General features: G+C 52.6%; 9 protein-coding genes across 9 annotated transcripts; 4 read left to right on the top strand and 5 right to left on the bottom strand.

The window, feature by feature from the left end:
• Positions 1-6: 6 nt before the first annotated feature.
• On the bottom strand, positions 7-1428 carry J7T55_015730 (uncharacterized protein; the record flags this gene model as incomplete). The annotated part of the gene is made up of 1 exon (XM_053139989.1): positions 7-1428. The coding sequence occupies one exon, from the start codon at positions 1426-1428 to the stop codon at positions 7-9; it is 1422 nt and encodes a 473-aa protein (XP_052997447.1).
• Positions 1429-1874: 446 nt separating this feature from the next.
• Positions 1875-2366, bottom strand: J7T55_015729 (uncharacterized protein; the record flags this gene model as incomplete). Its single annotated transcript, XM_053139988.1, has 2 exons — positions 1875-2102; positions 2160-2366. The coding sequence occupies 2 exons, from the start codon at positions 2364-2366 to the stop codon at positions 1875-1877; spliced, it is 435 nt and encodes a 144-aa protein (XP_052997446.1).
• A 421-nt stretch (positions 2367-2787) lies between these two features.
• On the top strand, positions 2788-3354 carry J7T55_015728 (uncharacterized protein; the record flags this gene model as incomplete). The annotated part of the gene is made up of 1 exon (XM_053139986.1): positions 2788-3354. One exon carries the CDS (start codon positions 2788-2790, stop codon positions 3352-3354), a length of 567 nt encoding a protein of 188 aa, XP_052997445.1.
• Positions 3355-4069: 715 nt separating this feature from the next.
• On the top strand, positions 4070-4636 carry J7T55_015727 (uncharacterized protein; the record flags this gene model as incomplete). Its single annotated transcript, XM_053139985.1, has 1 exon — positions 4070-4636. One exon carries the CDS (start codon positions 4070-4072, stop codon positions 4634-4636), a length of 567 nt encoding a protein of 188 aa, XP_052997444.1.
• Positions 4637-5636: 1000 nt separating this feature from the next.
• J7T55_015726 (major facilitator superfamily transporter) lies at positions 5637-7628 on the bottom strand (the record flags this gene model as incomplete). Its single annotated transcript, XM_053139984.1, has 1 exon — positions 5637-7628. The coding sequence occupies one exon, from the start codon at positions 7626-7628 to the stop codon at positions 5637-5639; it is 1992 nt and encodes a 663-aa protein (XP_052997443.1).
• A 4051-nt stretch (positions 7629-11679) lies between these two features.
• J7T55_015725 (uncharacterized protein) lies at positions 11680-13859 on the top strand (the record flags this gene model as incomplete). Its single annotated transcript, XM_053139983.1, has 2 exons — positions 11680-12268; positions 12343-13859. The coding sequence occupies 2 exons, from the start codon at positions 11680-11682 to the stop codon at positions 13857-13859; spliced, it is 2106 nt and encodes a 701-aa protein (XP_052997442.1).
• Positions 13860-14011: 152 nt separating this feature from the next.
• Positions 14012-15625, bottom strand: J7T55_015724 (uncharacterized protein; the record flags this gene model as incomplete). The annotated part of the gene is made up of 2 exons (XM_053139982.1): positions 14012-15385; positions 15482-15625. 2 exons carry the CDS (start codon positions 15623-15625, stop codon positions 14012-14014), a joined length of 1518 nt encoding a protein of 505 aa, XP_052997441.1.
• A 1128-nt stretch (positions 15626-16753) lies between these two features.
• Positions 16754-17533, top strand: J7T55_015723 (glutathione s-transferase domain-containing protein; the record flags this gene model as incomplete). Its single annotated transcript, XM_053139981.1, has 2 exons — positions 16754-16805; positions 16869-17533. 2 exons carry the CDS (start codon positions 16754-16756, stop codon positions 17531-17533), a joined length of 717 nt encoding a protein of 238 aa, XP_052997440.1.
• A 348-nt stretch (positions 17534-17881) lies between these two features.
• J7T55_015722 (solid-state culture specific atp-grasp domain protein) lies at positions 17882-19339 on the bottom strand (the record flags this gene model as incomplete). The annotated part of the gene is made up of 1 exon (XM_053139980.1): positions 17882-19339. One exon carries the CDS (start codon positions 19337-19339, stop codon positions 17882-17884), a length of 1458 nt encoding a protein of 485 aa, XP_052997439.1.
• Between the last annotated feature and the right edge of the window lie 3333 nt (positions 19340-22672).

Genomic DNA, 22672 nt, shown 5'->3' with positions numbered 1-22672 from the left:
TGAATTTTACTCCTCGCCTTCTGGTGCTACCAGAATTTCGCCCGTGATGGCCTCGTCCAAAACGCAGGGGAACCAGAAGGCGTTTTTGTTGCCCCTCAGGATCTTCTTTTCCACGTAGTTCGCCTCTTCAATTAGACTGAGATCATTCAACAGATCAATGATGTCAAAATGCGACTCGCCACTCGCTTCAAATGCAAGCTCAGCCTCCAACACCAACATGAGCAGATCCACAAACGTATCTTCCTTGGCTTCAAGGCAGAATTCTACGATTCGGGAACAGATTCTGGCCCAAGCTACTACCCACGATGGGTTCAGAGAACCGGCTGCCTCTCGAAACTCGATTGTCATCCGCAGCGGCACATCAGCAGTTCGCTGGAAATTATAAGCATTGAGGTTGTAGTTGAGCCGCGGCCCAAACTTTCCCGTGAGCTGGTGAGCAGCGCGAGTGGTGTTTGCGTACATTGCCGGCTGGGATAGAATACGAAGGCCGTCAAGTATTGACACACGCACACCTTCCCGTGCAAGAAACTCTCTGCGTGTCAAGCGCCCCAGTTCCACTGTAGTTTTATTGAAATGACGCTGACGAGCAGCTTCATCCTCAAAAGGATGAGCTCGGATAGCCGGGAGGCGCGATAAGCGGAGGGAGTCTGAAACAGAATTGAGAGCAGGGAACGAATTAGTATCCTGCTCGAAGACGGCCAGTCGGCTGCTTACCTCTGCTGGATTCTCCTGATCCTCTAGCTGAGGCGGACTTGAATCGGGGTTCAGTCCGAGATACCGTCGAATTCCACCCCAATTCTCTTCGGCCAGACGCCAATGATCTACGTCGCCTTGACCGAGGTAACTCGAATGCCTGATGGACGGAGAGTACCGGCTCAGTATACGCTCTGGGGGGTGCAACTGGGACAAAATTCCATCCGCGCACCACAGAAACTGACTTAGACGACGGATGGCACGAGGAGGTAAAGGGTGAGCACCAAGTCCTACATGCACATGTAGACCAGTGGTTTCATTCAGCCTGAGTCGGAAGTTGTTCCTTAACAGGTTGATCACGCGCTTAATATCGTCAAAAGAACCGGCCTCGACGTGCAGTGCTGGGCTGCGGATCTCAATTCCCTGCCAACGATAATCTGTAAATCTCTTTTCTTGCACAGAAGAGTCAGTGCCGACGGAGTAACTTGACGGGGGGCCAGCTTCTTCAACGCCATTTTCGCTAACGAGGACTTCATGGGATCGAAGAAAGTCCCTGAAGACTTTTTTGACTACATCACCAGGCGTTACAGCCTCTCCCTGTTCGGGGACGCGAATAACCTGCCTTTTCTCCCCATTGGCAGCTGGGTCTGGATGATTGATAGGGAGGTATGCCACAAGCATTTCAAGCTCAACGCCAAAGGTGACGCGTTGTATCGCGGTCGAGGGCGCAGTCATGATGACAGTCTCAGCTTTCTACAATATCTCGGTTGTGAATTCGTAGACTTGGGCAAAATTTGGCTTTGCTTGTCCATGTGGAGACAATCGTTTGCCATTAATGATACATGGAAGATGATTCTTAACTCTTTTATAGGCACGAGGTTGCGAAAATGTCTGGGTAGTCTTGTGTACACAACAAAGAGATGCCATAACAATGGCATTGTACAAGCCGTACAAAGAATGCACTCTCTTTGGGAAAGACTAAGACATTATCGACGACAAAGATACCAAGAAACAAGCTCAAAGATTCAAGAAGACTAGAGCGGGTTACTCTATAACAGAGAAGTTCAATAATTTACAATTTGTCAATTGATCTCGCTGTGTGGATAACTACAATCCCGGCCCACGATGCTCGCAAGTATTATCTCCTGGGATTCAACAAGCATCTCAACTTTCCTCTTGGCTCATGAACAGTCCGAACTGCGCTGTGGGTCACCCTTCACCCAAAACTCAGTTCTGTTTGCATCGTCCCATTCGGAAATCAGTTTGAGCACACCGCCGTGGTCTTCACAGGAGTCGTAGACCTTCCTCAAAAAGTTACTGACTCTAATATGGGTCATGTCTGTGTATCCCTTGGATGCAGTGATATCGTAGATGAGGCAGTGGCCATTTATCTTGATCTTGGATCTCGCCTAGATTTTGTTAAACATGAACATAGGACAGTGGGAGCCCTCAATACGATTACTCACAGCGTCAGTGTTCTCTCCGAGCGCGGGTGTGTTGTAGATGGGATCTTTCATGAGCGCGTCGACAATTTCATCCCAAGTTCCGAGCTTATCCCAGCCGATTCCAGTGTCGAAGCATGTCATGTCTGAACAATTGCCAGTGCTGACAAAAGTCAGAATCGCAAAAAGGAACGCGAGGATGACGGTGGTGGTGTGTGGTATGCATAGCATGGTGATGGTGCTGTAAGTATCGTTTGTTGAGGAACGTCTGTTGTGGAGTGTCTCTGTGGTGGAATCAGGAATGGAGTGGGGGTTGGCAAGAGGTTAGAGGAAGCGGGGGATGGGTTGTCAATTTATTTACAATGATGCATGTACAGCTGGTGTGAACCTGTTACATACTCACGTCAGTCAGCCAGTGGTCTAATTCACTTGCTTGAACAGCAACTCGACCGCCATGATATTGAAGGAAGGAGGCAGTGAATCACAAGTTGTCTAGTTCATGTTAAATATCCGCAGTAAGCTGTCTACCATTGACAGTTGGTCTTGCGCAATTGCAGAGGACTCTCCCGCACTCAAACGCAACATCGACTCGAGTCCCGTCCGTGCCATTGAAAACCCAGTATTAATTCACAGAATCAACAATCAACCAAGAATGTTCATGTCCATGCAGTCTCTTAGCTTCCTCCTCATACTTCTTCTTGCAGCGCCCGCCAGAGGAGTTGACCTCCTCTTCTTCTCCAACGACGATGTCTGCGATACAAGCAGAGACGCCTACGTGGCCTGCACTGGCATCACTCAAAACACATGCTGTGCCTCCTACAAGCCCTACTGCGAAACCTTTATCCTCGAACAGATCGGCGGTGACTTTAACCATTACGCCATGGGCGAAGGCTCATGCCTCAGAAACGGCAGCTACACTTGGGCCAAAGACGAAAGTGGACTGCGCTATTGCATCGGCCTTCCGCAAGACGTCACGAGTGAAATGTGCTCCTCGTACTGGGAGCCACTGCAGGGGAAAGAAGCTTTGGAAGCAGCAGGAGACATTATAAATTGTCGGGAGCCGGATAAGATGGGCTATCATGACGGAGAGAGAATGAGAGAGATCCACTTGCCAGACGGCACATTTTGGGACGCAATCAAGCACCATCAGGACAAGAATTACAAAGCGTTGTTGGCTTATCCAGCATGGAACCGCTCGACCGTCAAACGGCGCAATTAGCGACGGAGCACATGGGTACATCTCGAAGGAACGTGGGATTGGCATCATTGAAACCCGCCAGATCTTCGAACAGACTACTAGATATATTTCTAAATGAGCATATCTCTCAGTGATTCGATTTTAATACCGGTGCACCTTTCCGGACTTGCTCCGTAAGTCATTGTGATACGGAGTCTAACAACAATAGACAGCCCCACTTTATCTCGGAGCCCGGATACAACACGGAAGAGATGCAGAATAACGGACGTCGCACTCCGTTTCACGCACACACACACACCACAGCGGACAGCCGCTTACTACAATCCCCTTTCGTGCAACCGCAGCATATCAAATTGGCGACCATTCCCCTTGCTTCCAAGACTCGGCCATCTTCGTCATATTACCCGGACGATCTCGGGGAAATGATGTTCTGACAGGCCAGCCAGGTGGGCTGACATACGTCACTGCCCGACCTGCGGTCCACAACCCTTGTGGCGACATGAAGATCATTACGTTGAAGGGTCCCGGCGCATCATCATCGTCTTGGGTAAATATATCCTATCCGTTTCAGAAATACTTCTTTGCCTTCGACTACCTTTAGATCGAGCCTCCTTTCTGCCGCCTTTTGATCTACCGAACCTACAACTGAATACCACCAACCCAATCAAGCCGACTCCTTAATTCACAGTCGACGTTATCGACCTCCGTCTCACAACTCACGTCAGAGTAGAAAAAAATGTCAACCACAACAGACGACATCAAATCCGGCGTAAAGGGCCTCAATGTCCACGACGCACAACAGGCACCGGCCGACGCCAAGCCAAGCACAAAATCACAAGTTCAAGGGGACGAATTCAAGGTCCCAGCCGGCCCAACAGTCCAACACGCAGAGAACTACGACGAGGCGCCCCCCGGTGTCCCGGGCCCGGACCACTCGGCCCGGGACGCCCTCCGCCAGCAGGCCAAGCCGGTGTTCAACCGCGGGCCCTCGATGCTCGACTTCACAGCCGTGACGTCCGCGGGGCCGACGCCGGCGGGCGAGTTGCCGCACGCGGGGTCCTACTTTGACGGGTCGCGGCGGCGCGAGTCACACCTGCCCGACGACGACGAGGACGTGGAGATGATGAGGAGGCAGACGGTGACGGAGACGGACACGGAGCTGCCCCGGCGGGTCCCCGGTGACGAGGTGCGTGGGTCGGATGCGTTTGCGCCGAGCGTGTCGCGCCGGGAGACCGAAAGTGGTGTGCATGACGCGACGAGCGGGTGGACTGGGGCAAGTGACACGTTTGGCAGTCATGCATAGGCAAGCGGACTGTTGTATTATATTTCTAAAGTTGATTAAACAGCGGCGTTTGTTCTTAAGTCACATTTTGGCCTATTGTGACTTTTTTGGCATTGCACAAGGGCCCGTATTAAGAGAGAGAGAGAAAAGAATCCGTGAACCGAGATTCAGCAAGGAAATGCAAAATGTGAAGTCTGCTTCCAAGGATCTTCTTGATATATCTACGCCTCCACCTTGGCCTGGTTAACCGGGGTGATGGCCCCGTTCAGTTTCTCCCGTCGCAGACGTCAGTATGCTGGCAATTAATTGGTCTCATAGGTGTGACAAGTCTTCAATGTACGATTCCCATAGCCATTTTCTGGAGAATGACGTTTTACGTGCACTCACTTTGGTCACAGATTGCTTCTCCAAGGTCAAACACCCGCTCTGAACAAGTCTGTTTTTAGTACAATAAACTTCTTATAAGGATTGGGTATCTATATGTAGCCGTCCATTCCGTCATGCATCTATGTCTAGAGCCTACGTATATGAATGTCGAATGCTCTCTTGCTGCTGTATGCAATTCCCCCCTTCACTACCTCCTGTCGGTTTCCTCAACGCCGGCTTGTCATGCAACGTTTAAGTGCTCTCCAACCGTCTATGCCTTGTCACGAGATCGTTGCTCATCGGTTGACAAATGATGATTGCGCTCCACTCTTGGAACTTAGAACATTTCCGTCACACGCTCCGGCGAGCCATCTTCAGGCTCTGTACACTCGGCCAAAGTTGACGGTCGCCGAGCACGACCTTGATTCCACGAATCGAGCTTCGTGGTAGCAAATGTGAGAGTAGACGAGGTAGGTGATGACAAATTGGCCGGAGCGGCTCTGCCTCCTTCAAAACTGGCTGCTCTAGATGGTTCTCGGGACACCTCACGGGACGCATTCCGGCTGGCCTGATCCTTCGCAGCAGCATACGAAGACCTCTTTGAGCCAGGCCCAAAGCGAGGTCGTTGGGCACGTGGATGAGCACCCGCACTACCCTACGGTTGCTCGGACTCGATCTTGGCCAGAGGGGCCAGCCTGCTGTGAAGTTGGTGTGGGTGAACATGCTCCGCAGACGCGCCAGCTGTTCGTGGTGTGCGTGTCCCAGGGGTACGGCTGCCAGGAGTGCGCTTGCCAGAAGGTGGCGAAGCGTAAGGGTTGTTTTCACCATCCCTCTCCTCCTCGAAGCTATGTGCTCTTGAAGCCGCTCTGGACGCGTGTCGTGACTGATTGCGCGAAGCGGCGTCCTTGGCGGCGGTGTAGGAGCTGGTGCGCGAACCAGCGCCGAAGTGTGGCCGCTGGGCACGATGGGTGCCTCCTGGTGTCATAGCCCCCTGTCCAACCGGCTTTTCTGGCTGGGCGCCTCCTGCTGTCGATGGCCGACGCTGACGCTCAGTATCGACACCCTTGGCGAGGCTCTCGGCAAATGGAGATCGCTTGCGCAAAACCGGGCCCTTCCAGTAAATAACGTATACTGCGATGACAAGCAGGAACGAAATACAGAAGAGGATAATCGAAGCATTGAACAACGGCTTTCCGTTTTGTCCTGGGATGTTTTCGTAAAAAGGAGTGGCAGCGCAGGTGAGCACACCAGCGAGAAAGTCGCGTGCCCAACCATTGCCACCGGTGGCGGATGCCGAGTACGGACCATAGGCGCAGATCATGTAGTCAATGGTGGCCATGTAGATGGCATAGTTTGCGATGCCTATGATGCCACTCGCAACCATGGAACCGACCCAGTGGATAGGGGGGCCATTGCAGGTGAATGCGAAGATGAAAAGACCAAGAGGGAGGCAGGGCGCCAGGAAGAGAAGCCACCACAGGCGGGACTCGTACTGTGCATGCTCATCATCGGGCCGCGATCTCCGCTGGTGCGTGTTGCGCTTGATGGCAGGGATGAAAGACAGCCAGGCAACGACATAGCCGATTCCGATGGGAATGAAGGCCAGGCCGATATCGTAGTCATTGAAACCCCACTGTGTGTATACGAGACTGAAGGACTGGATCTGCATGAAAATGAGGGCATCTGCAAAGCCGGACAGGAGAGACAAGACCAGGACGATGGGCTCGGTGAGGAACATTGAGAAAGGGCGAGTCCATGTGTGCATAAGCTCATTCCAGGTGAAGCGGTCGCGGAAGGACTCGATCTCGTTGGGGCCCCAGACGTCTTCGCCATTCTTCCTGCGCTTCTTGGCGATGTGGTCAATCATGATAGTCGTGCGCGTCTCGGGGACAGTGATCAGGTGCAAGATCTGGACGAAGCCGCCAAAGATGAGCTGGATCCAGATGCACCACCGCCAAGGCAGGAATTGCTGTACAAAGCCACCAACAATGGGGCCAAGGATGGAACCACCGACCGAAGAGAAGACGATGTAAGCGACCGCATATTGCTGGTGGTCCGAATCGAACATGTCGGCAATCATGCCAAGGGTCACACTGCCGCCGGCCGATGACAGACCGCCGAGACAGCGGCCGACAATGAGACTGGCGAAATTGGGGGCGAGTGCGACGGGGAGTGTCCAAATGTTGACAAGGAAGAGGGAAGCCTGCATTATGGGTTTGCGGCCGAACTCCTCAGACCAAGGGGCCCAAAGCTCACAGCCAAAGGCGTATAGGATGAGGAAGAGGGCGGCACCGAGACGGGCGACCTGCTCGCTGACCCCGAACTCCTCAGAGATGCCCCCAAGGCCGTTGGAGTAGAGAGATGTGTTGAAGTTCATGGATGTCTGGACCAGGAAGATGACGGTCAGGATCCACCACTTTTTGCTCTCCGGGTAAGCAAAGGCAAGCTCGCTCTCGCATTCCTGTGCGGTGAGCTCTCGCTTGGCGCCGGGAACAACAGTGCCATTACCATTGTGGTTGGAAGGGGAGCTATGGTCGCCCTTCTCGTCGATCACGGCCTTCTCGGACCCAGAGCCAGACAGCGACGTTTCTTGTTGAGCATCGACGTTGCGGCCCTGTGGCGGAGGCTGCGTCGTGGGCACCGACATGATGTTATGTGACGGGCGACAAGATGGTGTGTGATGGTGTCGGGAGGTATTAGTGACTATTAACGACGATGATCCGGCAGTAGACCAGACCAAAACCAGACCAGACCACGCTGATGTGTGCTATCCAGGCGGGTTTGGGTACCAGGCCGCGCTTTGATGTGCTTGAGGTGCCTTTTGGATGGGCTGAACTACAATATGTAGAAGACGGCACGACCAGGTACAAGAGATCCCATGTGTGCCAGAGGGAGAGGGAAGGGACAGAAGATATCTATCTTCGAGGGAATTGTTGGGCCAAGTGGAGATCAACCCGGGGACAGGAAAGTGATACATGTATGCCCGGGGGAGGACCGAACAAGTACTGTGACAGTACATGGTGAAAGTTACATGAGTGAGGTATCTAGCGTAGTGAGCACGACGTCACAATTTCAGATGGCGGATGGCAAGATGCGTGGGGAAGGCGAAGAGGAATTACAGTTATTCAAGGTGAGCCGCCAACGGCAACGGCCTGACCGGGAGAAAGATCCTTGGACAGGCTACCCTCAAGTGGCCTGAGTGGCCTAGGGCTCACTGGCGCAGCAGTGGTAATAAGCTCGGACTGGTCACATTGTTGCAGCAGCAACGTGGAAAGAAGAAAGGATCGACAGGAATTTTTTTTGGTTGCATGCCGCCATGTTGCCATGCACACGCTCACGGTCAAGGCCGAGCAGAGGGCTCGACTTGGCTTGGATGTGCGGTACTGTACTGTACTGAAGAAAGAGTGCCCGTGGGGGTTTCAGTGGGTTCCAAGGATTGTGGAGAAGAATAATTAGATGCTGGTCGTGGTGCAGGAACCAGACCTGGAGGTTCTGGAGAAGCAAAGCAGAGCAGCAGAGCAGTGGAATGGGGCAAAGTGGGCTAAGGTAGGATGGCAATGTGGAGGAAACTGGATTGGTGATGTGATGATGGTTGGCTCGATCGATTCAGGCCATGGGATGGGCTGGGTAGATTGGATGGATTAGACGAAAAACATGAAAAATACGGCCGTCATTTGCAGCTTTGCACGCATGGCGTTGGTCAGATGTTGCTCCATCCACCTAAACTGCGACACCAGTCGTGCCATGGGGAAGGAGGGGAGAGGGACGGAACATGGCCGATGGATGTTGTTTCTGTATGTCATGAAGAGACTGTTCGCGATGCATTCGCGATGCGTCTGGCCTTCCAGGCGCTTGCACTTGCTCGATGTTGCCAATGTTGTTCAGATGTTTACCGTCTCCATCCAGGAAGTCGCACCCGTGCACACAAAGTCCCCATTGCATCGTTGGGTCTGTTGCGTCATGGTGGGCCTTTACCGCTCCCGGGCCGATTAGTGTGGTCTCCTAGACTACCGTGCAGACTGGCAGAGCAGCTGAGTAGTGCAGAGTGGCGGCTTCCTCCTGCCAATTTTGCTTGGGGGGAAGGCGCACGCACCTGCCCTCTGCCAGGCCATGCAGCACAGGGCGCAAGGCAAGAACGGATGGATGACGTCAGGGAAGGAAAAAGTCTGTCTGTGCCGCTGACAAGAGACAAGAAATGAGTGACGAGAAACCAGAGACCAGGTGGGAGGACTCGGTCACTCCCGACAGCGTCTGTCGAGTCTGTTGCTGCTGCACTCAGACAGATCATGTTCATGTTTGTATCCATCTGTCTGCCTGGTGGAGTGGCCAAGAGGTGGACTTGCCTTTGCCTGCCTGGTTGCTGATTGACAGATAAACGACCTTAAGAGTGAGAGCAAGGCCCCTGGCATATCTGTTCTGCCAGATGCATCGTGACAATCAATACTGGCATCTTCTTTGCGTTGTCTTCGTCGTCAATTCGTCCTGGTCGTGTGCCCTGCTCCCTCCACATTCCCGAGTTCGAGGTCAATGAGGCTGATGACTGGGGTTGGATGGATGGATGGATGGATGGTTCGACGGATGGCCTCGCCAATGGCTTGTGCAGATCAAGCATTCGCCAAGCAGTGAGGCTTTGCGGGAAGAACGAGAAAGGAATGGGCGTGCCCGCCCGCCCAGCCAGATTGGCCTCCAGGTCTCCCGAGTCCCGAGATTGGCCGCTGACGCTGCTCAAGTCGTCAGGTCGTCAGTCCAATGGATCTCGCCTCTCGCCTCTCGCCCATGGGTTGCCAATCGTGGGAACCCGAGAGCTTCTTGACATCGCTAATACCTCCGACTTGATCTCTCCACATTTACAGTGCATGCACATGTACATGAGCGTACTTATTCACGCACACAGTGGAACAATAACTGCAAGTGCTTCCTGCGATCAATGTGTCGCTTGTCAAGCAGCACTCCTGTCCTCAATGCCTCCAGGTTGAGGAAGATGTCCATGGAGCTCGGTGGAGGTGGACGTTGAAGGTGGACGTTGAAGGTGAGGTGAGGGCGAATGAGACTGCAAAAGCAAGCGAGCTCGGGGGTTATGGGGGTTTGTGGGGAGTTTGTGGGGCAAGTCAACACCGCTCACTAACTGCAACCAGTATTCAATTGCGGGGAGAGTGTTATCGCTCTGTGCACCCCATCCACAACTGCCACGCGGATCGAACCACCCACAATGGCGCCTGGGAAGCCCACGGGGTTCAAACGTTTTCTTCTGTGGGGTTTGAGGGGTCGAACAGCTTTCATGTAATCATGCAGTCAGGCGGTCAGGCTACGAATTGCTGTTGTGGTTCCATCTAGACGCTCACACACCTGGGGTTCCAAAAATCGAGGAGACAAACCATCGTCCATAAGATAGAAGAGCCAAATAACTTACAACAAGCAAACTACCTGGACAGCTGGACTGGCGAAGCTCGATGGACAACCAGGAGCCCGGTTCAGGGTCAACGCCGCACAGACACCAATTGATATCAAGCCCCAACATGCGACGATTCACCCTGGTACGGGTTCAACGTCCCCGCAACCCAACCGCAAAGCACCACTCCCTTGGCTCTCTACACTAATCCTCGACATCCCAAAGTCCTTCACACTACTATGCCACAATTATTGTACTTCGTACACTCGCCACATGGATCTGCGTGCTGTGGCTGCGGAACCCATCCACTCTCGGAACTCCCGGTGAGCCGATGGGCTCCCGGAAGTTCCGAGCCGCCGCGATGAACGCTGAACGCTCGAGTCTCAGATCATGGCAAAAAACATTGCAGTCGTTAGTGACAGAAAGCAAACAGCATCATCATCGTGTGAGCATCCCACACCGCCTGATACATGTCCCAGTCTGAAGATGCCAATTCGCAGCTCGAAGCCACCTGGGGAGGAGTTGTACTGTGTGGTCCGGCGCAGTGACAGCCGCCGCAGACAGTGGGCAATGGGGCATCGAGCTGCTGTCTCGTCCTTCAGGTCCTGCTTGGGCTGCCGAATCACCAGCAGCTGGCCAGGTTGTCAGTCTATGATTGTCTGAATCCCTCCCTCGCTCGACTGACCCGGCTCTTTGGGACCCGAGCATTCAGATCTAGACAACGGCATCCCCTGCATCTTTAATTGTTTGCATTCATGTGCTCCCAGCTTCCCCACAACTAAAGACAATCCCATCCCCACACCACGAGTTGGAGTCGTTGCCAACGGTCGACAATCACGGCACTTTGTGTGGTGATTCCCTGTCGTTTCTTGCGAGTCCAAGACCGCTAAAGAGTACCGTGAGGAAGCTAGACCAGCTTCGGGGGAGCCCCGACCTGCTCGGTCCGACTCAGCCAGCAGGGCTCCTGAGTCGGGCGACCTCTCGGGGCGTGAGAGACTGCACACACAGACAGAGTGGGCGCTTGACATGGGACTATAGCAGTCTACTCATCACTACGTCTAAGAACTCGGCCATGGATCGCCCAACCAGCTCCGCATGGCCTCGGTCAATTTCATCGCGACCACCTTGGCATCAACGCTCTCGGCAGGGCATTCGCCCGGTCTTCAAGGACAATGAGCAACTATATAATGAAATAAAGCCCCTGAGTGTATCGTGCCGTACTTCTTGAACCTGGTGGACAGCAATCTGCGCATTCTTGTCTTGTTTCAGTCTGACGGTGGCATCCCTACGCGCTGGATGAGACGCGACCATGTTGCCCACTTTGGCGTTACCGTTGTTCCTTTTCAGCCAGCTCGCTTCGGCGGCGGCACCATACAGTGAGTATATCTTAGCCCCGTCCTCGAGGACGGTCTACCCAGCCTCGGTGTACCGCGTCAACGGCACCATTTCCAACGCCCAGTCTCTCGTCGACACACCTTCAAATGCAACTGCGATCTTGCGAGGGAACTCTACCATCACCTTCGATTATGGCAAAAACATTGCAGGAATAGTGAGCGTCACCGTCGGTTCGTCTTCGTCCCCGGACGCAGTATTGGCTCTTACTTTCACGGAATCGAGTCTATGGATCAACGGAAAGGCAAGCGACGGCACTGCAGATGCTGGCTTGGACACGCCTCTTTACTTGTCTGTGGGAGCCGGTCCGGGTACGTATACGGTCGACGACCAGTATGAGAGGGGTGGTTTCAGATACCTGAGTTTGGTGAGCAACTCGACTGGCACGATCGAGGTCAAAAGCGTCGTCGTCGACTATAGGGCAGCTCCAGCACAGGAGGATTTGACTTCCTACACCGGATATTTCCACAGTAATGATGAACTACTGAACCGGATCTGGTATGCTGGTAAGTAATCAGTCGCTGCATGGCTATGCATCAGTCGCAGCGAAAACAAGCTGACAGATAGCGTACAATATCAGGCGCCTATACATGCCAACTTTGCAGTATTGACCCTACTCATGGCGACACGCTCGTCTGGCTCAGGGTCATCAACAGCACTCAAGTCATTGAGCTGCCGGAAACAGTCGGGTGGTGGAGTAACTACACCATCACCGGAGGTAAAACTGCCCTCGTCGACGGCGCTAAGCGAGACCGTCTCGTATGGCCAGGTGACCTTGTCGTCGCGGCGCCGAGTATCTTCGTCAGCACCGGCGACATGGATTCTATTCGCAACGGACTCGACTCCCTCCTCAGCCTCCAGAACTCATCGGGCGCCTTACCTTACGCCGGATCACCATTTATACAGGTCACGAAGCTCTACAGTTTCACCTATCACCTGCACAATCTCCTGGACATCGCACTGTATTACGAATACACCAACGATCTGACCTATCTGCAGAGTGTTTGGGGCAACTTTACTCTGGGCCTGAAGTTCACGCTCAGCTACGTCGACGACACGGGCCTTCTGAACGTGGCGACGGATGCGGACTGGCTTCGTATTGGCATGGGTGGACATAACATCGAAGCTAACGCTATTCTCTACTATACGCTGAACAAAGGCATCGGTCTTGCCAACATACTCAATGACACAGCATCTGCGTCGAATTGGACCACTTATGCTTCTGGCATTAAATTGGCGGCTAACAACCTGCTTTGGGACAATTCTACCTCTCTCTACCGCGACAACGAGACCACCACTCTCCATCCTCAAGATGGAAATGCGTGGGCCATTGTCTCCAATCTGACACTCTCCACCTCTCAGTCCCTTTCGATTTCCGACGCCCTCCAAGCCCGTTGGGGGCCTTATGGTGCTCCAGCGCCGGAGGCGGGAGGCTCCCCACAGACAGTCTCACCGTTCATCGGATACTTCGAGCTCATGGCACATTACATGGCTGGAAATGCCAGCGCTTCTCACGAGCTCATGCGCACGGAGTGGGGTTTCATGTTGGACGACCCGAGGATGACGAACAGCACTTTCATCGAGGGCTACAGTGCTGATGGAAGCCTGCACTACGCCCCATACACAAATGACGCCAGGGTCAGTCACGCGCACGGCTGGTCCGCAGGGCCAACGAGCCTGTTGACATTTTACACAGCTGGATTGCGCATTGAGTCTGCTGGTGGGGCAACGTGGACCATCGCGCCAAGGTTGGGAGGTCTGAACAACGTGGAGGCTGGTTATACTGCGCCTCTTGGTGCTTTCTCCGTCCAGGTCGAGGGTGACTCAAGCTCAGGAGCTGTGACGGCCTTGAATTTCACCACACCTGCCGGTACGACGGGGACAGTCGATCTGGGGTCGGGTGTAAGCGGGAGTCTGCAAGATACCAGTGGAAACACTTTGACGTTGACGAACGGCCAGGCCACTGGCGTGAGTGGGGGAAGCTGGAAGCTTGTTACCAGCGGGCAATATGTCACCAGCGGGTCCAGGTCGCTGGGAAGTAACTGGCTTCTGTCATCGTCACTGGCTGGCATCTTGCTATTCATGTTTCTAGTGTAAGAACAAATTCTGATGTAAAAGAAATACCAATGAGTTAAAGCAGTACGAACGTCTCGTCATCAAGTACTTCAGCTGTAATGGATTGACCCACAACCGCTAGCAGTCGACATCCCTAGCGTCCAACATAGCATGACGGACCTTCTTCGGGCCCATCACTTTCCAATTATGCCAATCTTCCTGAAGCCAATGAATGTGACCAGCATCACCATGCCCGTGCTCGCAAACACTGTCCAAAATGCAGCTCGGAACCCATCCATCAACGCCTCCCTTTCCGAAGTGCTGGTCGAATGCTCAGTCACAGACGCCGCGATGGCAGCTGTCACCGCCAGTCCCACCGAGTTTCCGAACTGCGCGACCTCGTTGAACACACCGCCCGCGAGGGACTGGATCTCGGGCGGGAACGCGTCGGATATGACGAGGTTGCAGACGCTGAACAGCACCCACGGGTTCACGGGGCAGAGGAGCAGCGCCCAGAACGGCCGGAGCCAATAGTTCTCGTCCATCGCGGCGGTGGCCATGAGCGCGGGAGAGACGAGCGTGGCTGCAGCCGTGACGACGCAGAGTGTGACTACCCGCACTCGCGGGATAAGATAGATGAGTACGACGTTGATGGATGTGCCCATGACAATCTGAGAAAAGTAGCGGATCGACGAGTCGAGCGCCGGTAGACCCTGGACTTGTTGAAAGTACAGCGTGGTGAAGTACTCTATCCCGTTCAGGGAGGCCCAGCAGAAGAAGACGCCCAGGCATGCAGCTGTGAAGGCAGGCTGACGCCAAAGCCGGTTGGGGATCAACGCTGGTCGCTCGCGCCGCACCTGGTAATGCATCCAGAGTGGGAAAGCTGCGATGAGCAGGAGGGATATAATTAGCAGGACGATAGTCGCCGGCTGACTGATCTTGCGGTAGTCGGACGTCACCACTGTGGCACTGCCTGTCAGCGCGGCCCGATCCTCGTTGCACGAGATTCCAGTAGTGGTGGTGGTGGTCAGCTTACCTGCGAGGATGTACATGATAAGGCCAAGCGAAATGCTTAGCCCTGTCACTCCGATCCAGTCCACGTCCTCGATGAGCCGCCGTGTCCACGTCTTGGACGACACGTGCCGAACATCTGGAAGGGACCACATCGAGATGGTGGATATGCAAAAGTTAATGATGGCCATGATCCAATATGCCCAGCGCCACCCTATCGTGTCGGTAAACACGCCGCCAAGCACCAAGCCTAGAGCGTACCCCAGGGGCTGAGCCATCCCGTTCATTGCGAAGCTGGTGTTCCTCCACTTGCCCTTGGGGAAGGTGTTCGTGATCAGGGATACGGTGGTAGGTAGGCACATCGACATAGTGATACCGAGACACGTCCGGAACATTATAACCTGGATGCCGGTGGTCGCGAGGCCGAGAGCTACGGTGAAAATTATGAAGAGGAAGCTGCCGGCGATCCAGGTTGGCTTGGGCCCGAGGATGTCGGCCACGCTGCCGAAGACGTGCAGAAGGCAACCTGCTGCGAGGGCGTAGACGGCTGCTGGCCACTAGGATATTGTTTTTTCTCGTCAGTTATTTTGTCGTAAAAGTTTTCGTCTCGGCGGGCTTCTTGATGAAAACTAGAAGCATGTAGGGGAGCTTACCAAGATCAGACTTTTGTCCAAGCCGACATCTTTCGCGATCCGAGGCAGTGCCGCGATCAAGATTCCGGAGCCCATTGTGTTGAGGAAGCTGATACCAGACAGTGTCACTATCACGGCGACTCCTCTAGCTTTAGACACTTTCATTGGTATAGGGATCTCGAGGACTTCTCCTTCAACCACTTGGCTGTCGAGCGATGATGCATGTTGCAACGACGAGGACTTAAAGTCATCACCCACCACCCATGCAGCTGGCTCAGCTAATTTCTCTTTATCCATGATAGCAAAAAGGTAGTGACAAAAGAAGACTCTTGATGGTCGTAGCTAATTCTCGACTGGATCTGGGTATGGGCCTACTTGATAAATAGAAATCCGAGCCTCCCATTGAGACCTGGGCAATACATTCTCAGTTCTACTTGGTGCAGCTACGTCTATAAACTCTCTCCTCCCAAAGCGGCGCGGGCTTTGGGACCCACATGGATCTATGCGTGTTGGTGGCGCTCTGGGATGTGATTCAACCAACAGGTTTGCGCCCATTAGCTCTGTGGGGGGCGAGCAGATCCCGTTCATCTAGGCTGGCGAGGCACATTTGCGGCGCAGGCTCCGGCGCTTCAGCTATCTAAATAGTAATGAAGGAAGTTGGAAGGCTTGTCTGATAAACTAGCGGACATACAATATCACCTTCCTTCTTCTACAAATTCAATTGCAACTAGCGTCGGAACCCAGCAAGACTTATATAAAGCGTAGCTACGTGAAAGCATATAGGTCCTGGTTTGTAGCTGAACTAGGAGACCGCAAGGATAGGGCTATCGTGAATCAGTTTGACAGCACGGTAATATCTGTGTTGGTGCAGTTGACGTTGCACTTGTCCCGACCCGTTGGTAACTAAGGCTCCATCCCACGCCCGCAAAGGCCAGTGACTGGGGATTTCAACCTGTGAGTTCATTGGTCATCCCGCTTCGCAGACTATTGCCGTCTTGAGCCTAACTGTGGAGATGACCTGCATGCAGTAGCGGCCTTCGCCTACGACGGAGAAAACGATGCGGAGGGCTGAGTAACACGTGGCTAACAATCTCGCATGACTAAAGACGGCCTGTGACTTCCTTCTCTGTTTATCTCGTCCTCCTCACGACGCTTTATTTAAGGGTGTGACGACAGCAATATCGGGCACCGTGCCAGAACTGGAGCAACCGAGAATACCCCACTAGTGCCAGTGTCTAAAATATTCCTTCCGCGCTTCCTCGTGCTGGCCGACAGGATCTCGAACGAACAACCATGGGTTCAACGGAGAACACGATAATCCTCTACACCAACCACACATGTACTTGTGAGTGGATCCTGTCCTCATCTGAAGCCACCTTCCTTATCCTTCGTGGCTAAACGTATTCAGGGGCAAATAGGGCGAATGTGTGCCTCACCGAGCTGGGGATCCCCTTCGAGGAGCGAATCATCAACGTCGACGGTCCCCGCCCAGCCGAGTTTCTCAAGCTGAATCCTCGCGGCCTTGTACCGGTACTCATTTTCAATGATCAAGTTATTGTTGAATCTAACATCGTCTGCCAATTTCTGTGTGACGTCTTCCCGTCACACCTTTGTCCTCCGCCGACATCCACTGCAGGAGCAATGAAACGGGCAAGAATGAACTTCTTTATCGACACCTACTGGACTAAATACCACACGATCTTATTTAGACTGTTTGAGTCACCCACAAAGTCGGACGAGGAGAAAGTGATTGATGATGCCATCGACGGCATCAAGAAGGAAGTGGAGCCGCTGCTAGCTGATGCCGCACCGTTCTGGGGTGGGAGTGGGCAACTGACCCTCGCGGAAGTGATTACTGGGCCTTTTGTGATCCGTGCGGTAACATTGAGCAATCATGGTGTGTATCCTACGAGCTTGAATCGGAGGATAGAATCAGAGGCGCCGAGCTTCCACAGATGGGCAAAGGCTACATCCAGCCACGCAAGCATTACAGGGGTATTTGATGAAGCCGTGATAGTAAACCGGTCTGTGGCCAAGAGGGCCAGGATGAGGGCTGCCGCAGGATTAGACTGATGCTAGACAAGGAATGCGACGTGTTTTAAATTGGTGAGACTCGTACATCAGGTCAAACGAGTCACGGCTGGCGCGAGAACCTCCAAATTCTGCGATTCGGTGCATGTCTGTCGCCGTTGCTAGAAATGTACGAGGCAAAACTTTGAGTAGCTGATGGACAAGAGACTTTCTCAGTAGCACACTCAGAGGTATGGACGTTTACATTCATCCATACAGCTAGTACAACGTAAGGTAAGCTGGTGTTACACGGTGCTTGCCAATATACCTCTTCGCCACAACGCTTGGCCCCACGTTAACCGGAATATTCCGTAGTCTATTGTGACGCTGTGTCTTTGGGCAAAGCCATATCTAGGATGCTTTTGCAAGCGCCTGTCTAATCCATGTTTGAACTTCTGCCAACTCATTCAGGGTTTTCCCACCCCACACCACATCTGCCATGTTCACACCCTCTTCAATCCTCGCTGTCGCCGTGACAACAACCTGTCCCCTCTTCACCAGACTTTCAAGCCTGGTGTAGATGCAATCCACGTCTCCGCCATACTCCACTGCAGAGAACTCGGCCAGTGGTAAGCCCCTCTGCTTCCAGAAGTGCCCAGACATGAAGCATATGGGCATCGAGCCAGTGAAACGTGCGTTGAGATCGACGACCCATTGCCCGCCTTCCCTGTCGACCACGATATCCACACCCGCCCAACCCATGAATCTCTCGGGCATTCTTTTCGTGGTGTCCCGCACGGTATTCCACACGTGCTTCCGCAGCTCCTCCTGCATGCTGAAGTCAATGTGACCCCCAACCCACTTCCCATCATGAGTTAACGTCTGGACTGTGACCCCCAAAATGAGAGGATTATCCCTGTCATGCACCGTCCCCGGCGCACCAACGATAAAGTGCACACTCAGATCCTGCACCAGGTCGATATACTTGCTCAGCAGCACCTCGGTTGTCCCGCGCGACTTGTATTTGGTCATTGCCCCCACCATCGTCCCACGCTGATGCTCCGCCTTGACGATGTAGGTGCCGAAGCTGCATCCCGCGCGGTATAGCTTGACCACGAAGGGGAGTGGCCTGGTCCAGAAAACGCAAGACGACTTGTCAGTAAGGTCCACGGCCTGCAAGTTGATGATTTCAGATGGCGGCGTGCGCATGCCGGATGTGATGAGGAACTTTTTGCTATTGACATCAAACATCTCTCTGGGGTCAAGAAGACAGTCATGCTCGTCCATCCAGCCCTGTGGCCGCCAGAACAAGAGCTTCTTGCCCTGGGTGGCCCTCTTCAGTTGCGTGTGAACATCGTGCCCGTCCAAATCCACAATCACAGGTCGATGTCTCTGGTTCGGCGCTAGCTGTGAGAGTGCTCTCTCCATTCCCTCGGCCGTGACATTGGGCCCGAAGAACAGCACATCCATGTTACCCACCCCAAATGCTCTGCGGAGGGGCTTCATGCCCAGGATGACCTTGCGTAATCTCGCAATCTCTTGCTCATTTTGCGCAGAATAAGGCACGGGCTCCTCGTCCTCTGGGTAGATCAATTCACGCGGCCAGGCTGGGTGCAGATCCATGTGCCCAAACACGCAGTACATGGTCATGACAAATGGCCCCTCTATTCCATTAGCGCGGTAGAGTTCTGCCAGAGTGGTGTCCAGCCGTATGATGTTGTTGGTGGTGTGCGGCTCATGGGGGGGCGTCGCCCTCAGTGCTGGGGGAGTGGGTGTTCGTGGTGGTGATGGCTGCTGTGCCGCATTCTGCAACGTGCTGATGTTGCCTGGCAGCGTATATGCACGAGCTCGGGGCTTTTCAACCTTCATGTTGGCTACAGAAAGATCCTCCTGAGTAGACACGCCGATTTCCTGTAGTTCTCGTTGACATTCGACACTGTCCTGTTAAATTATTGGCAGATGTCTTTTGATTCGACGCTTTAAAGTTTGACACACCTGTAGATTTTGACCTGCCACTCGCCTTTTATATGGTGGTGACCATTCTAAATACTTAGGTGTATTATGTGAGACGGCGTTCAAAGGGCGCCCTTGAGGTAATCGCGTCAGCCAAACTAACTCACCGCCTCTAGTCGAGGACCCGCAAGGTCAGCTTGGATCATCCAGGCATCGATCACGAGGTTTTATGATTTGGGGGCTATTCTCTCTTGTATTCAGCTTTGACCCGTGACCCTTTTCCCGGACCGAGTCATTACTACGGCGTCGCAATCGGCGCGCAATACTATCGGCCCGCTCACACTCGCAAACTCCTGCCCGAACCTCTTGCCGAGTGGATTGACTAAAGGTGCAAGCTCTCCCAACTCCAAGCTCAAGAGGGGTTAGGGTCCAGTCCTCACTACCAACAGCCTCGGAAGATGCCCGATGCACCTTGTGGGGGAAACAAATAGTCTACTTTCTCGCGCGGACCGGGTATATGTAGAAGGCACTTAATCATCTCGGCCAACAATGAGGACTAATTTTTTGGTGTTAGCAGAAACGCGCTGCCCGCCTGTCAATGATTGTCCACGGTGATAACTGGATGTTAGGTTCCTAATCTATTTTGATTCCCGGCCACTGTTTGATGACATTGTCAACCCACGCGCTTCAAGGAGCGCACTGGGTGCCTAAGTCAAAGACGCGCAACTCATGCTGCTCGCCATTGCTACAAAGGGAAGGCCCGGTGAGAACGACGAGCATAGGTTCCAAGAGCATACGATGAAATCAGCCTCCTAAAGCTGTCCCAGGTCGCTTTGAAGTTGTCCAAGTTGTAGAGCGACAGGGACCAGCTGTGCACCACGACGAAGACAAGCAGTATCAAGGCTATCGAAGCGTGGCGATAGAAAAATGACAGCAAGTCCTACCCAAGCGCTCTTCTCACATGTCTCAGCCCGTCCGCTTCTTTCAACAAAAGGTTGTTCTCACCCTCTCTCTTCTGGTACATCGGCTGCCTAGGTGCGCATAATGATTTCGACAAGATTTCTGGACTCAGAAAGCCAAGATAATCATTGCAACATCATGATTTGATGTCGTCATGGTGATGGGGGCATCCTGAGTTGGCCTCTGCTGATGTGACGACGGCTGCTACCGTCCAAAGATGTCTTAATGGAATTAGTGCTTATCTGCAGACTGTTTGGTCTTGGGAGACTCTTTTACGTAAAAAAGAAAATTCTCCATGATTCTATCATTGATAAGCCAGAGAAACGGCGAGAAGTCCAATATGTACCAAGTAAAATTCCTGCAGAAAGAGAGAGCTCAAGCCCGTTCCGGAAGGAGAAGGGCAACTTCTCGGAATTAATAGCGGCTAATTAATGGACAACAAGAGCATGATTACTAGATGACAGTGCGCACTGGTCGCTCCTTGTATTGGCCCTTCCTCAACTTGCCTCTACTCACTGACCTCGAGTGCCAGTTCAGGCATCGGCCGTTCTATGGCTGTTCTCTCTGCTCACTCGGGTTCAGATATCACCAATTTGCAATTGCCCGAAGAGCAAGAGGATGTAGTAGAGACCAATAGTCATTATACTAAAGGGGGGGGTCTCGAGTGCTTGTTAAGCTTTGAAACCCTGATGGACAACCTGGTGGATAACGTATTCTGCGAAAGGTCGTTGATAAGCCCATCAAAGATGATGTGCGATGTTCCACCATAATTAAACGCAATGACGTGAAAAGGAATTTCAAAATTAATACTTTGCCAATTTCTGCTGTGAAAAGCGCGCTCTGGCAGAGATGGACCGTCCTCCTCATGAGTCTTTCGCTTCATCATGCCAGCCTGGGCACGGTCCTTGTAATGCTTCGACTTCGTTGATGGCACTTCAACCAAACCCAGAATCATCAAGACCACTTCCATTCAAGCATTCAAGGGAAATTGCACACTATTCATTGACGAAAAGCATAAGTGTCTCCTTCGCGCGGTCCAGGGGCCAACAGCTCATGCGCGAAGCTATCAGAGTCGAGACGGTTGCCCTAGATCATGTTCACAGTATCATCCAAGTCGAGTCAAGTCCCTCGGATCAATTCAAAGAATTTCAAACAGAGGGTTCTGAAACTGGGAGGCGCAGTCAGCCTAGCGAAGTTACGTTGAGTTTCTTCTTCTTGGCTGGAAGCACTCCAGGCTATACTATGGGTAAACATTAAATAAATACCATCCGGGCGACTGAGAAAAAATTCATAAAAGGCGAGCGGTCACTGATGGCGTATACTTGCGAGTGAATTTCGAATGGCTTGGCTCTATTGCTATGAGAGACGAATTCCGATACTCAATCTGAGGCATGGTGATTTACTCAATGGCGACTGACATGAGTTATATACAGAGAAACTCACTTTGCAAAGCTCTCAATGAGATATAAACTGTACCTATCACTACTTCTTATTTGTTATTCTATGATATCCTTCCGTTTCTATACTAGCATTTCATAACGCGCTGGGTAGAAGTAATAAATATACCTCCCGATTCCTAGTTCGCCCATTTGGTGATACGACTTTGGCGCTCTAATTTCAACTTTGTGAATGGAAGGACCTGTCTCTTCCAATAGTGCTGTACGCGAACATCAAGATCCTGGACACCAGTCCCTGCAGCTTGACCTCCTTACAAAGACGAGAGACAACCGAGTCGCAGGATTCCAGTTCAATCTACCCGCTCCTATGAACACCTGGACCATCCTCATCATATCTCGCAAATTTTGTGACTATCACAACTATAGATGTCTGGTTTACGCCTTATGTGTATTTAGACGATCGACTTTTCGCAGAAGCTGACCAGGTGTTGAGTATGGGGGATAGGGGCGCACACTGTCGATTGCGATCTATCTATTTCTAGAGTAGCTTACAATCAGCTTTGAGTACGACAGAACTTATCTAACATCCTACGTAGGACTTGTGTATAGGGAATACAACGACCTAAGCCAGGATTCCAACGCCGTAGTGGCGAAAGAAAATGATGGAAGATAGTCTTATGAGAAGACCCTCCCAATGTGTACTATATACCTAGCATCTCAACACACATGATATTATAACAGAAAGACTTAAGTTTGCCCAATAAAGGAGCAGTCGATCTATTAAGACGAGTCAAATATCGCAGCACTCAAATTACTTGAAGTCATGAACGGCACTGGGACAATTTCTTGCGAGGAGTGGGAGCCGGCAGACTCGGCCATATTCACTCATTGT

The sequence above is a fragment of the Diaporthe amygdali genome (assembly GCF_026229845.1).
Source record: "Diaporthe amygdali strain CAA958 chromosome Unknown NODE_5_length_1802954_cov_64_987939, whole genome shotgun sequence".
Lineage (NCBI taxonomy): Eukaryota > Fungi > Ascomycota > Sordariomycetes > Diaporthales > Diaporthaceae > Diaporthe > Diaporthe amygdali.
This window is presented reverse-complemented; position numbering and strand designations above follow the sequence as displayed.